The sequence below is a fragment of the Antedon mediterranea genome, chromosome 6 (assembly GCF_964355755.1).
Source record: "Antedon mediterranea chromosome 6, ecAntMedi1.1, whole genome shotgun sequence".
NCBI lineage: Eukaryota > Metazoa > Echinodermata > Crinoidea > Comatulida > Antedonidae > Antedon > Antedon mediterranea.
In genome coordinates this window covers 24,962,297-24,976,244 of record NC_092675.1, presented here as the reverse complement: position 1 = coordinate 24,976,244, position 13,948 = coordinate 24,962,297, and the positions used below count along the sequence as shown (strand labels likewise).

Below are 13,948 nucleotides of genomic sequence, written 5' to 3'. Positions count from 1 at the left end.
TTCTATGATTTCTGCCGCGCCAGGGTCGGCCAGGGTAGCAAGTCTATTAAGTTAAATACGCTCAAAATGGAACATTCCGAATCTAAAGAAAGAATTTTAATTTTACATTAGTTTGTAATCAAATTATTATGTAGGCCTAAGGAGTGCATGACATGACATAATGGGGCAGAGTAAACTGTTTTTCTACTTACTTATTTAATGTCATTTTGTGCAGTGAGGTGATGCTTTATTTATTGTAATTAAATTAGGCTACCAACGAGTGTCATTTTCACTTTTCGCTCAATTTACTTTAATTCAGATCAATTAACCTAAACGCTACTTGTCTGACATTCTTGTTTGGAGGACTTAATTGAATTTTTGTCTCAGATTTACTCAACGTTAGCCTATTACTCAACACTTGGTTCTGTTTTGGCCTGCATTATGTATTTTAAATTAATTTAAGGTAACTTACTGAGTTGTTTACAAACAGTAACTTTGGTCACATAAGCATGCTCTGGTAAGTCTAAATTGTTTAGTGCCCAAAAAGGTAAATAAAGTTCGTATCATTTCCCACCATTTGTGGCTGAGAACGTACTAAGTGACATGCTAAATAATCACCCTCTATGTTTTCTGGTTTTCACTATCTCTGTATCATCGGTAGTTATACATGCTATTGCTCAGTACACAATGTATACCATGCTACTATAGTGTGTTTAATTTCGTTAAATGTATTTGTGTTTCTCGTAGGATGAGAACGTTCAGAACATTTATTGTGATGAGAGAGGCTTGATTTTGGCGGGAAATTAACAGTTCGTCAAAATGACGTAGCATTTCCTGAGTTGTGTGTTGTATTCTTTATAGTGATGACTTGTAGCGAATTGCACCTAGAGAAGTTAATTTGCATTTCCTGTGCTGATATATACTAGTGTACAGTCACTACTTGTGAGCTATGCTGGATCAGTCTTCTGCACGAAAGTTCCATCACAAATTTGCTTCGATTTGAAATTGTTTCCAAGGTGTTCTCACTGCGTATCGATGCATGGGGCTTAAGGCCTGTACACAACACTGCTTTGATTTTCTAATTTAAAGTTGTTTTCAATCTGGAAACTGTTGTCAAAGTTTGCTGTAAGTATCAAACTTTCTTTTTTGTTTTTATACAATATTCTTAAACGTTAATAATTAAAGAGTAATGTGTATTGAATGAGGATTGTGCAATTGTGCAAAAAAAAAAAGGAGAATGTTAAATATGTGATGTCTTACGTAAACTTGAAATACCTAATGGCATGTTTTTTCCATTGTGGCTTGCGTCAGATTGAATAAAGGGGGTGAAATAAAATACGCTCACGTCAGATGTCAAAGTATTTTAACTTAATTAGTTAATTTTTTCCATTGTTATTCATAAATGCAATCTGCTTTTATTTCAATATCATGAAGTGAAACCTTATCAAAGTATCAGTGCTCTCAGTAATTTTTCAGATATTTACAAAAACATTTTTTTTTTTCGTTTTCACGTTCCTTCGAAACAATTTCAACGTAATGCATTACGAAATAAAATAAATCCTACTCGATTTTAAAATTCCAATCCCGCGCTAAATGCCGTTAAGCGAAACAAAAAGTGCACTTTTAAAAGTTTCTGACCCTGACCCAGGATTGATACCATGACTTATGTCTGGGGATCAAGCCCGACGGGGCTGGTCCGCTTTGAGTAATTTAGACACGCTGACCTCACTTTTGTAGAGTGACCGTGGCCGTCGAGCTAAACTAAAACTATCAATTCTCATGGTTGACAATCTGAAAATCTTTCTTCCGTTCATTTTTTCCGAAAAACATTTTAAAACACATGTTGCAGTTAGATTCTTCTCGTGACCGTACTTTGGCGTAGTAGGCGTGAACTTCTCTACTTGATCTATGTATATGGAAAGCTTTGGTTTTCACCAGGACGCAACGCAAGGACGTAAACTCAACGCAGGCATATTAACCAATGACAAGCGGCAGTTCCAATAATCCATCGCTTGTGGTTGGTCAACTCACTAAAGCTTGGTTCCCACTAGAACGTAACGCAAGGACGTAAACACAACGCAAGCGTTTTAACCAATGAAAAGCGAAGTTATAGACAGTTAGCAATCACAAGCGAATAAGCCATCGCTTGTGATTGGACAATTCATTTGCGTTGCGTTACGTCCTTGCGTTGCGTCGCTAGTGGGAACCACGCTTTACGTTGCGTCTACGTCCTTGCGTTGCGTCCTAGTGGTAACCAAGCATACGAGAGCAAGGGCCTACAGGTATGCTTCACTGATTCACTCTTGTCTGAATTCAACTTCGAAAGTTCCATTTTCTACATCGGGTGTATACAGTATTGTTATTTCTCCATGAGTTGTGTGTATCAGTTCGTACGATGGCCACCGTTAATTTCTATGACACATGCGCGTGTACGAATTATATTAACCACCTTATGGGTACACTAATTATATTATAAACATTTATAGAGGTGGTTAGGAGGGACATAAACACAATTATAAAACTTGTCATCGGTAAATGTTGTTGATTTTCTTGACACGCGTCAATCAATTTTGTAGCCACAGCTCTGATAATATTCGATAATCCCTTGGCATTATACTACGCCTTTTTATATTAATTTAATTATTTATACTTCGATTCATTTTGAAACATGTTTTAACCTAGGGCATGTGTCAAAAGACATCTAATTACACATATTAATGAGTCATTACCGTATGAAAATTATCACTCAAAATTATTATAATGATAATCATACAGATTATCAATACCAATGACATATTTAAACTATATCATATTTTGTTAAAGACCCCTTATATCGAACTAATACTTCGTAGATTTCCATCATGAAGAATAGTGGCAACTGTTTTATACAGCCTAATTAAATACCCGTTTTTTTGTAATATAAATTCGTTTGAATTTTTATTTTTGAAATAAAATATTGTCTTAATTAAATTTAAAAATGTCTAGGAGCATTACATTGCATTAAAAAAGGTTTGTCTAAAGCTCTGTCTACACTAATCAAATTTGATGTGAAAAAAAATGTAACGTATGTAACATAATTATGATGATGTCATATCACTACCATACTTTGCATATCACTACCATATTTGGCATATCACTACCATATTTATCAAACTAGTTTGATAGTGTAGACAGAGATTTATAACGTAAGATTTTCTTTATTTTCCTAGATATTTTTTAATGAAATGTAGTTTTATTAGGTAAGTGTTATATATTTTGTCATTTTAAGGAGGACCTGGATATCAGTGGTGTATTAGGCATTTGTTATAACGAGTATGAAAGAGAGATCACAGCACGGATTACATTTATTGTTATAATTTGTCAACAGAACTATATTCTTAAAGGTCTTAATAATTAATCAAACTATATCTTTCATTACTGTTTCAATTACTGTATGTGGGTGTACCACAAGAATAACCTAATTAATTTAATACCTATAGGCCTACACTTCCGGGGAATCTCTTGACTTAGATTATGAATTGGCAGACTTCCGTTTTTAATAATACAATGTATTATCTTAAATCCCTCATTTGTATTCATAAGCCATTAGCAATTGTTCACGTGATAAATTCGGAATAATTGTACGTAGCCAATTACATTAACGCGTCCAAACAAATAAAATGAATATTGAATGAATTAGTTTAATAATGTCATAAATACCCCATAATTCTACAATAATCAATAATCGATGGATGATAATATTTCTAGATCGTGTCATTCCGTAATCTAAGCAGACGTGGACTTCCAATGCCTCGATACATAATGTGGCGCGATCACCCGTACTTTAAATATTAGGGCAACACATTATACGATTTAGGCTACATACAATAACCAACATTAGGGAATTGGCTATAATAGCATTATGCTACAACCACAACATACTGTAATACAGACACATGTGATAGCTAGCCTACTATGTGACTATAATACATAATTTGCCATGTGGTGAGTACAGAGATAAGAATCAGAATTTTAATTTTATCGTACATATTCAGTATATCATGTAATGTCATTATAAAATAACGAACTAGTAGGCCTACATAGCGTTGGCATATAAGGCACATTTAACAATATGTATTACTGTTTATCTTTACGGTACCATCGCCAATTGTTGAAGTGAAAACAAAACTCTTTAGAAAATATTCTACTGGGACATCTGTTCAATCGTTAAAAAAGATAATTTAAAATTGTATCAGATGGAAATACACATAAAAGTCTATAATAAGTAACCTTAATTAAAACCTTATCACTATAATAGATATTCTTTTTGATTTTGATCTCAATTTGAATCAAGAAACTGCTCAGTATTTTCCAGTTTGGAATTGAATAACTTGACACGTGAAGCTGATCACGTGTTACAATATGCAGCTTCAAAAGAGAATATTTTGGATCTTTTTGATAAATAAATCCGTATTCACGGGAAGTTTACATTTGGACAGTTATTGGGGATTGCACCATAGGCCTAAGATGATGGAGTATAATATGAAGGCACACAGAATACGTTTCTTTAGAGTAGAAATTCAACGGAAAAACAGGCCTAAAAACAGGCAAAAATGTGTTAACACCAGGCCAATCCCTTTACAGTGGAAGACTTCTAGGGGACTGTTTAGGATTCTACCTGCAAGAACTAATAAATTATGATCACAGTGTGATGTTTAGAAGGGGTTCTTTTTCAAACGAAGAACCATTTCATAAATAATACTTCTTTATTAGGCATATAGGCCTACACTTTGCTTCGATAGTAAATTATTTGGAAGAAAAAAATCACACGAAAATGGCCTACATTGAGTTATTTAAAATCTCTGTCATTGTCAAGTTGATAAGTCGTGATTAAGGCAATATACCCTAGATGACCTGTATTGGATGTTACTGTAATGAGTGTTTAATTCGCATGATACATAAATTGAATCCCGTGGGAGAAGGCAAACAGTTGCCATGAAAATCATTTCAAATAATATTCATAAGTCAGTGCATCTTGAAAGGTTTTAGGATTAGGCCTAAAATGATACTACCAATACGTAGCCTTGCCAACCAACCCTGGCCTACCAACGGATGTAAGAACAAGTAAAACACGGAAAATACGGTATATATAACCATGGAAGATATATATCTTCTCTAATAATAATAATGATGTAATTATTTATAATTATATAGCGCCATTCGAAAAAAAAAGATAGATCAGAGGCTGTACAACAATCATAAACATTATAAAACATCACAAACACCAGTTACCTGACTAATAACAGAACAAAAAAGCGGAAGACAAAAGTTACATTGCGATAGTAGTCGCTTATATTGTGGAAAATGTGTGCAGTAAAATCCAAAACTGATGTTGATAGATGTTTTAACTTTCCTTGAAAGTTCGATTTATCGCTATAAAAAACACAACAAATGTTATGATTGACCTAAGCCTTTAATTGCTTCCAAATTACATTTAACGTTTCATAAATTGAAAAATAAACGCCAATAAAATAGTTTCCGTCCCAAATTTATTTCTTTTCGACTGATACTAAGATACATTAAATTGGCAGAGGAGGTCTGTTTGATCAACAAAATGTTTTCAAATAATAACAATGACATTAAACGCCAGATTTAAATCTTACAATTTAAAGTTGAAGGTTATTTTTTTCATTGTAAATACTGTAAATCATTCTTGTAAGGTAATTTAAAATTATTTCTAATTACTAACTTCCGATCTTTTGCACTTTGATTTTTGTTCTCATCAAGGCCACGTTTCATTAAGAAATCTATGTGACGAACTGACGACAGAGAAGAAATTTAGAATAATTTGCATAAATGCTAATTAGCTGCTATACACTAGGACGATCGACGATAAATAGATAATACATACATTTTTCTTATAAAACAAAATTACCATATCAAATATTAGGCCTATACTATATTTTTCTATTTAATAAATAAATGTTAACTTTTTAGTTAAACCAGTTGATAAGTACTTACTTGCTACGTTTCAAGTAAGTACTTGTCAACTGGTTTAACTAAAAAGTTAACATTTATTTATTAAATATCCATTTGAAACCAGATGAAATTTTTTGAGAATATATTTTCCTACATAGAACAAAATAAAGCTAAACAAGTTTTTATTCTAGAACTATGGGATAACCATACTGTCCTTTTTTATATAAATCAAATGACGTGATGATCAATAAGAACAATAACATATTTGTGTCGTCACAATATATTACAATATTATTATATTAATTAATATATTAATATATTACTACCATGACGTCATTTTGATTGGACGCGTGAAAATATTTTCATCAAAGGCAGCATAAATGGTTATCCCATCTAGAGTGAAAACTTTTTAGCTTTATTTTGTTCTATGTAGGAAAATATAGTCTAATATGGTAGTTTGTTAGTAGGATAAACTATATCATGTGTTTCATATACCGAAACACATAATATGAACGATATTTTGATCATTCTTCCCTTATTAATAGAAACAAAATGTTGATCTAACTTTCAAATATTTATTTCTTATATGGATACAAGCCATCGTTTATTATTAAAAGAAATTGAGAAAGTTTGTTGCTAGCAGACAAATTTTACTTTACTTTTGCCAAGTAGCATTATTAGCAGTATTTATCGATGTTTGTGATGGATAAGTGCCCAGAATGGCTGTATTTTGAGGAAGATTAAATCTGCTGCGTTTCAGCCTGCAATATTAGTCATTTCTTTGTTGGATCGTGCAGGAATACGTTTTTGCTTATCTAGGTCTTCTAATAAGCAGACGTCAGGTTAACATTAAAGGTTTTACGAATTTGCTGTAGTGTTAGTCATTAAAAAGGACCTGGGAATGAATAGCACATTATATTTATTATATTATTATACTGTAATATTATTATATTTATTATGTTATATTGTATTATATAATATTACATCATATTACATTATAATACATTACAAAACCTCTCAAATCATTCTATATTTTAAATAAAATACTTCATAAGAATGTTACAAACATCCCAGGTCACAGCTTGGAGGACCAAGCATATTCAGGGCAGAACAAGACAACAATAACAAAACACTTAAAGATGTATTGTCCCCCAAAAACATGAAAAATAAAGACTAAAAAGATCAGACTTTGAATAGATAATTTTTTAGTTTAATAAAGTTAATCACTTTCGTAGAAAAAAAGCGGGACAAAAAATGTTTTCACTTATAAAATAAAAAAATAAATTCGACCAAAAATCCATTAGCTGGCAGACAATTTTACTATTTTTTGCTTTAAATTACATTTTTTTCGATCCATTTTTTGGTCAAAGTGGATAACTATTAGGTGACATTAAAATGGCATATTCAACAACAATAAATGTTAAGAATTATTTTATTCAGGGGACAATACATCTTTAAAAGGAAAATGTAACAACAGTATACACATCACATCAAATTATTAAAACGTATAAATGCTGTACTGATTATTGTTTGATCTTGGAGTAGGATTTTATACACATTTCATTCATATTTCAAATTTGTGATATAAAACCTAAAGGAAGTGTGCCCCTCAAAGACATTATCGCAATTGTAAATGAGTTTTTCTTCAAAATATCAAGGATTAACCATCCAGGAATTATTGATTTATTGGTAAAGTGATTCAATATGCTTAAAATATTAATTAAGATTGATAGACTTGGACAGATATTTTTTTCCCGTATATTTTAACAATACATGGCCAAAGTCAGATATTTGACATCGTATAAAATAGCATCCGGCCATCTTGACTCATATCCCGACGACAAGAGAATGCACCTCTTTGCAATCCTATTCAACTGCCTCTGATTCGAGGTTATTTTCATTAATTACGTATTAATATTTACAGCAACCTTGAATATTAATTATTTAAATAAAATTACTTTGAAATGTCTTAATACATTTTAATTCATTGAAAGTTAAATACTTTTACAATTTTCATTAATATAGGCCTAAATGGATAACCTTGATTTAAATAAAATTACTTTAATTTAGTCTTATTTTAAATTGAATTCTTATTGCTGGGTTATACCTACTCGAGGTGGTGACTACCATTCACTCACCAGCAGGTCAGGTTTTCAATAAGTATGTTTGTTTGTCTGTCTGTCTGTGAACAGCCAGAGGCAACATCCGAATGTTCATCACTGAATTATATTTGTATGTGGTTTTTTCTCAGACAAATTTCTGAAATCATGGGTGGAAAATGCTCCAAAGTACAGAACATTGAGCCAGAAGACAGAGCGCCATTTGCCAACAATAATAAGCCAAACACTCTAGACTTGCCCACTCTCAACCTGTATGAGTCACTGACAGCCCTTGGTGCCCGGAGTACAATTGGTAGAGTACGCGACGAAGATGAATACGTTGGAATATTTCCTGCAGAAGACCTTCTTGGTGAGTCTAAGGCGTTGCTAGCAAAGAACCTGGATATTCTTAAAGACACATCTGATTTTACAACTATATTTGCGTTTGAGGCCTTGCAGGCAATTCACGGTACATCGACCAGACATAAGCCAGATGAAGAACGCCGAGTGCTGGGTGATTTCCTAGCAGATATGGGCTACGCAGAGTTATTTTCACGTATGTGGCAATCTTTACACACAGACGATCTCTATGACGAGGAATATGGTCGTGATGCTTTGCTGAATTTAAAAAAAATGAAATCTGGTTTTATGAATTTCTCCGATGCATCTCCATTGATGTGTAAACGGCTTGGAGAGTGTGGCGCCTTATCACTATTGCTTACAGATCTTGAAGATCCAAAATTACAAGTGCCAAAATTGACAGACAGAAGTCGTCGACATGCTGTTAAAGGAACTCTTGGAATATTACACAACTGTATGCGTATGCAAGTTGAGAATAGACAACTTCTTCGAGATGACTCCATAGTTGAGCTTGTCAATTGCTTCACCTCCTCAACTTATCTCATAGTCAAAGCCACGTGTTACTTGGTACTGGCATACATAATTGAAGAAGACGACGAAGAAGAAATTCACGACCAATGCCTTGAATTTCTAGTGCGCATGCTTGAAGATGCTCTTAAAAACCCCGACCATGTTAGGAAACGGTATGGTTTCACTGCAGGAGAAACAATAAATGCACTCCGTCATGTGTTGTCGAAAGACTCAAATAAGACAAGACTTACGAATAGAGGAGTTCTATCATCATTCCGAAAGATGTTGGAGAATTCGTATAGTACGACAGAACAAGTAGTTGCTATTGAATGCATGTGGAACATGGCATTCGTTGATGAAAACAGGGAAGCTATACTTAACATTGAAGGAATGGTTGAAGGTAAAGTATTTCAATTTATCTATATACATTGTAATAATCATGAATGATACGATTAGTTTTAGAAGTGGAAGTTTCGTTTGATAGCAAAAATAGAACATCGTTTAGGTAAATGTAACACTCTACATGTCGACATGTCCGTCGATCGACAACCCACGTCATGTTAATTCATTGTGCGTATGCGAGGATTTTTTGGAGATGTGTTTCCTCGCTCCACGACCACGACACAGTATTGTGATAGTTTCTAGGTTCAGGCGGTCGTTATTTTGCCACAGTTCCCTATCGTGTGTCATTATGAGTTAATTAAGGCCTAGTATTTATTATCATTGTTTACGTTGTTATCAATCATAGTTAAGTACAATATATTCTATATAATTATTATATTTAATATTGACCGTTTCAAAATGAAATACCGTACTAATTTCATTCACTCATCATTTCTCAGGTAATGAAATACATTTAATCACATTTAGCTTTACTCACAATAACCTTTAGTGTGAATTCATTATTTATTAATGTGTGACTCCATTGACTCAATAAGGAAACACTAATATAAATAATGTCAGTTTGGAACTATCCTTGGCATATTCCGACTTAGACGGGAGTTTCTTATCCCTCAGAGAAATAAAATAGCAATTTTAAAAGTGAATTGATTTAGCCTTCTCGTTGCGCAAGAACAGTGGCTCACTTTAATGACATCTTTATTTCTTGTGTGCTTGTATTTCTTGTATTTCTTTAGGGTAAAACACTGGAGATTCACTATTTAGGAACATCCTGTATACGCCCTTTTGCCATTGTAAAATAAAAACAAAATTTGATTAATTCGTGGAATTTCAAAACAAAATGTACATTATTGATGCAAAATTTCTATATTATTCATTTATAAACAATTGTTTCTTGAAACGACGATACGACGCCTCAATGTGTTATCATTTTGCCTGTTATAAGATTGCCACGCTGTTAAATCAATCTTATTAACCTACTTGGCACACCCCAGGATGTAAATTATAATGCTGTTGCAAAACAGTTTTCATAAAATTATTGGCATTGTATCATTGTATTATTTGTTATTTATATTTTAACTTTAGAACTATACTATTTAAAATTATAATCTTTGATCCTCTCCGTTATTGACCACGTTACGTAATTAGGATTACCTCTATGGATCACTAAAAAATAATTATATATCTTTGTATTTTTTCAGCACTACAAGAAAATGCAAGCACGAATCAAGATGTCAAAATAAAGCAGGCCTGCACCGGTGTTCTTTGGGAGGTTTTCAAAGGAGAAGACTTAGAAGGTGACGGTGAAGGCGGGGCTACAGGTGGTAACAGACCTAGTAGAAAAATCGTTGAACATGTTATGATAAGCTACGAAGACTCTTCAAAAATGGCATTGAGCTTATTAAAAGAAAGGATACAGTTACATGGATTCAATGTATGGATGGAAGAAGATAAAACAGGTTAGTGAAAATATATTATATTAACAATCACTAAGTAGAAACAACTGAATAAATTATACTATAACACTGTTTTTTTTTTTGTTTTTTTTTTATTTCATTTAATCACATACATAATACAAAATTAATATATAAAGGCAACGTAACTATTAAAACGATAACTATAACACTGTTCTATGACATTGTTTGTTCAGAGGCTGTGATTCCGACAAATGTTTTATGTCTGATCTGAATCCAGAAAGGGTTTTGTTTTAATTCGCCATTGGAAGTACGAACATCTATTATAAATTAACACATTTCAACGATTTATTGAATCCGACTCTGAGCATACATTTAGAGCCATATACAATATGTAGTGTTCACCCTCTATATCGTCACACAATACGGTTCCTTTTTCGCATCCATAAACTTGCCATTGTTATGTTATTTGCCATGCAATTAGTAATAACTGACTGTATGTATGATTTAGAATGCGTTTGAAACGTCGATCCCGTAGCATTTATTTTACACTTCGTTTTTTTCTATACTATTATTTCCTTTATTTAAATGTTATTAGGAGGTGATCTCATAACATCAATGTCACAGGCTGTTGAGAATGCGGCAGTGGTAATCGTCGGTATGTCTTCGAGCTACAGAAATAGCCTGGGATGCAGAACAGGTAAACACTGTATTGTACATTATGTAAACACTAATTTAACTGTGGACGTAAGGAAATAATTCCTCAACCATTCACCAGTATATTATAATGCTTCGTTCTTAAAATGACCTAATGGCTTTCAGATCGCGTGAAGTATTTACAGTGGCAGATATATATTTCTCCTTTTCCCCACTCCTATATAATTTTAATTATTTTCATTCTATCTCATAATGTATCACTTTACACACAATATTAGTATATTTTTAATGTTATTATTTATACATGTTTTCGTTTTTATAAACACACCTCACTATGCGAACTTCTGCGCCAATTGACTTACTATTTACAAGTATGCAATATTATTTAAAGTCATTGAATATTAGCAAACGATCAACAATTATTGTGTTCCATCAGTAGATTTCCTCGTAATATTTTATATTAATGTATCATGACGTATATAAACAGTATTATTTGTTCAATTATTAATACAGAGTTAAGTTACGCCAAGAGATTAAACAAACCGATCATCCCATTGATCATGGAAGCAAACTATGAGCCGGACGGCTGGTTGTCAGAAATCGAAACAAACGAACCGATGTATCTGTATCTAGACGAAGGACATCTGTCTTCTTTTCTCCCCGACGTGATGCACATAATTGAAAGTGTTTCTCCCAGAATGTCAAATGTTGCTCAAAGAAGTGTTCAAAGGGAAGAGTCTGAAGAAGAGGACGCGCGCGGCGACCAAGACGCGGAAGACTTTACAGACGACCATAGTTCACATGGTAAACATATCGTCTTTTTATTTGATGGAGGTTCCCTGTAGTTATCCATCAGTCGGCGTTTCCCGAAAAAAAAAAATTAATATACATATGAAACGCCATATATGCCAAAACATTTATCTTTTTACTATTATTATGTCGAAACACAGTATACAGAACCTAAACTAGTCGGATTTCTATTATTTTTGCTATTAAAATAATATTTCAAATCAACATTTTAGAGCAGGCAACAAATATAAAACTTGTAAATACTTAATTAAACTACGTCTAGTTTTTGTACATATTTTGATTTATTTTTATTTTATTTTAATGTACTGTATTAGAATTACCAGCAGAGCCCGAAGGTGCTCATTGTTTAGCGTTGGTGGCAGCAGACAATGAACCGCCTCCATACCAATCACATGAAGAAACTGTCCCGCTTACAACAGATACAAATCGAAAAAGTTTTGTCCCGGAAAAGGCTCTGAAGTGGTCGAAAAAGGATGTCCAGAAATGGTTGAAAGACTGTGGACTTGCACAGCTAAAGAAGAAATTGTCACGTTACGACGGAGAAATGTTGGGTCAACTGTATGCAGTTTCTCAAACCGCACCGGAGTTTTTCTATTCTGCCCTCAGACAGGATCTAGGCATAAAAGATTTATTAACTATTTTGAGATTTACAAAAGCAATGGAGTCATTAGGGGGATGTTTTTAATCTGGTTTGTGTAAAATATTCTTGTTTATTAAAAAAAAACCCTCCTATATAACATCGGCTTCAGTTCAGAATATTGTTTTACTTTTTATTTACAAAAACATGTAATTAATGTAATATATGACGAATATTATATTTTTTGATAATTATATACATTCTAATGGCCAAGGGGTTTTACAGAACATTATAATATTTTCAATAAAATTATCCGTGGAATTTCCTGAAAGAATACAATTCATAAAAGCACGTTGTGTACACAAGTATTGCTTGTAATGGTGACCACCGACTGATCTAATAGCGTAAAGCTATCTATCATGTGTCGTATGCAAATTAATTAGCATAATCACTAATTGTATTATAGGATTCTAAAACGGGCATTGATTTGCAGCAGCATAAATTTCTTAAAATACTTTGAAAATAGATTGAACAAGTTTATATTTTTAAGGTTTACATAAATTAGAAACCAACGCAAATATAATATATGATAAATTTAATGAATGTAAAAAGATAATTCTTCAACAAGAGGGTGAATGTTCAATATCCTCTATACAAATAGTAGTCTGTTAAAATAACTATACGTCATAATAATTTAACCGTTTCACATTAATTAGTTAATTAGAATCGAATTCGATCGATTGGGTCCGAGTTGACCAGTTAGTTTTTGGGCGAGTTGACGTGAGGCCGAGTTGACTTTTGAGGCCGAGTTGACGTGTGGCCGACTTGACGTGGGGCCGACACGACTTGGGACCGACTTAACTAGGGGCCGACTTGACTTTGGCCGAGACGGTTTAGGGCTGAGTTGACCTGCAACCTTAGAATCACACGGCAACATGTAATTATAAATTATCTAATCACCTTTAACTTTAATTCAATTAACATTTGAATGTGAACTAAATACCACACATTTACATGAATTGACTATCTAGTTTAAAAAATACTAAGATAGGTACCGTATTTCCCATTTAAATAAGAGTTTTAATCCCATTTTCTGTTAAAATGAACATGTTTGAAACACTGTACTACTACATTCGTGTAAATAAAATTAAAATAACACATTAAATGTGTCATGCTGGTCTATT

The 13,948-nt window shown here is 32.9% G+C and overlaps 1 protein-coding gene across 2 annotated transcripts; it reads left to right on the top strand.

Moving 5' to 3' along the window:
- The first annotated feature begins 917 nt into the window (after positions 1-917).
- On the top strand, positions 918-13,917 carry LOC140051170 (uncharacterized). Of its 2 annotated transcripts, none has more exons than XM_072096303.1 (6): positions 918-1,104; positions 8,189-9,306; positions 10,508-10,765; positions 11,319-11,420; positions 11,891-12,181; positions 12,502-13,917. In XM_072096303.1, the coding sequence occupies exons 2-6, from the start codon at positions 8,205-8,207 to the stop codon at positions 12,870-12,872; spliced, it is 2,124 nt and encodes a 707-aa protein (XP_071952404.1). In that variant the 5' UTR covers positions 918-1,104; positions 8,189-8,204; the 3' UTR covers positions 12,873-13,917. The 2 variants fall into 2 exon arrangements, with proteins under 2 accessions (XP_071952404.1, XP_071952405.1); XM_072096304.1 differs by lacking the exon at positions 918-1,104 and adding an exon at positions 3,903-3,963.
- The last annotated feature ends 31 nt before the right edge of the window (positions 13,918-13,948 follow it).

Coding starts and splice junctions, on each gene's coding strand:
- LOC140051170 (XM_072096303.1), top strand. CDS start 8,205: ATGGGTGGAAAATGCTCCAAAGTACAGAACATTGAGCCAGAAGACAGA. Junction 10,766..11,318: donor GATGGAAGAAGATAAAACAG/GTTAGTGAAAAT, acceptor AAATGTTATTAG/GAGGTGATCTCATAACATCA. Junction 12,182..12,501: donor AGACGACCATAGTTCACATG/GTAAACATATCG, acceptor GTACTGTATTAG/AATTACCAGCAGAGCCCGAA.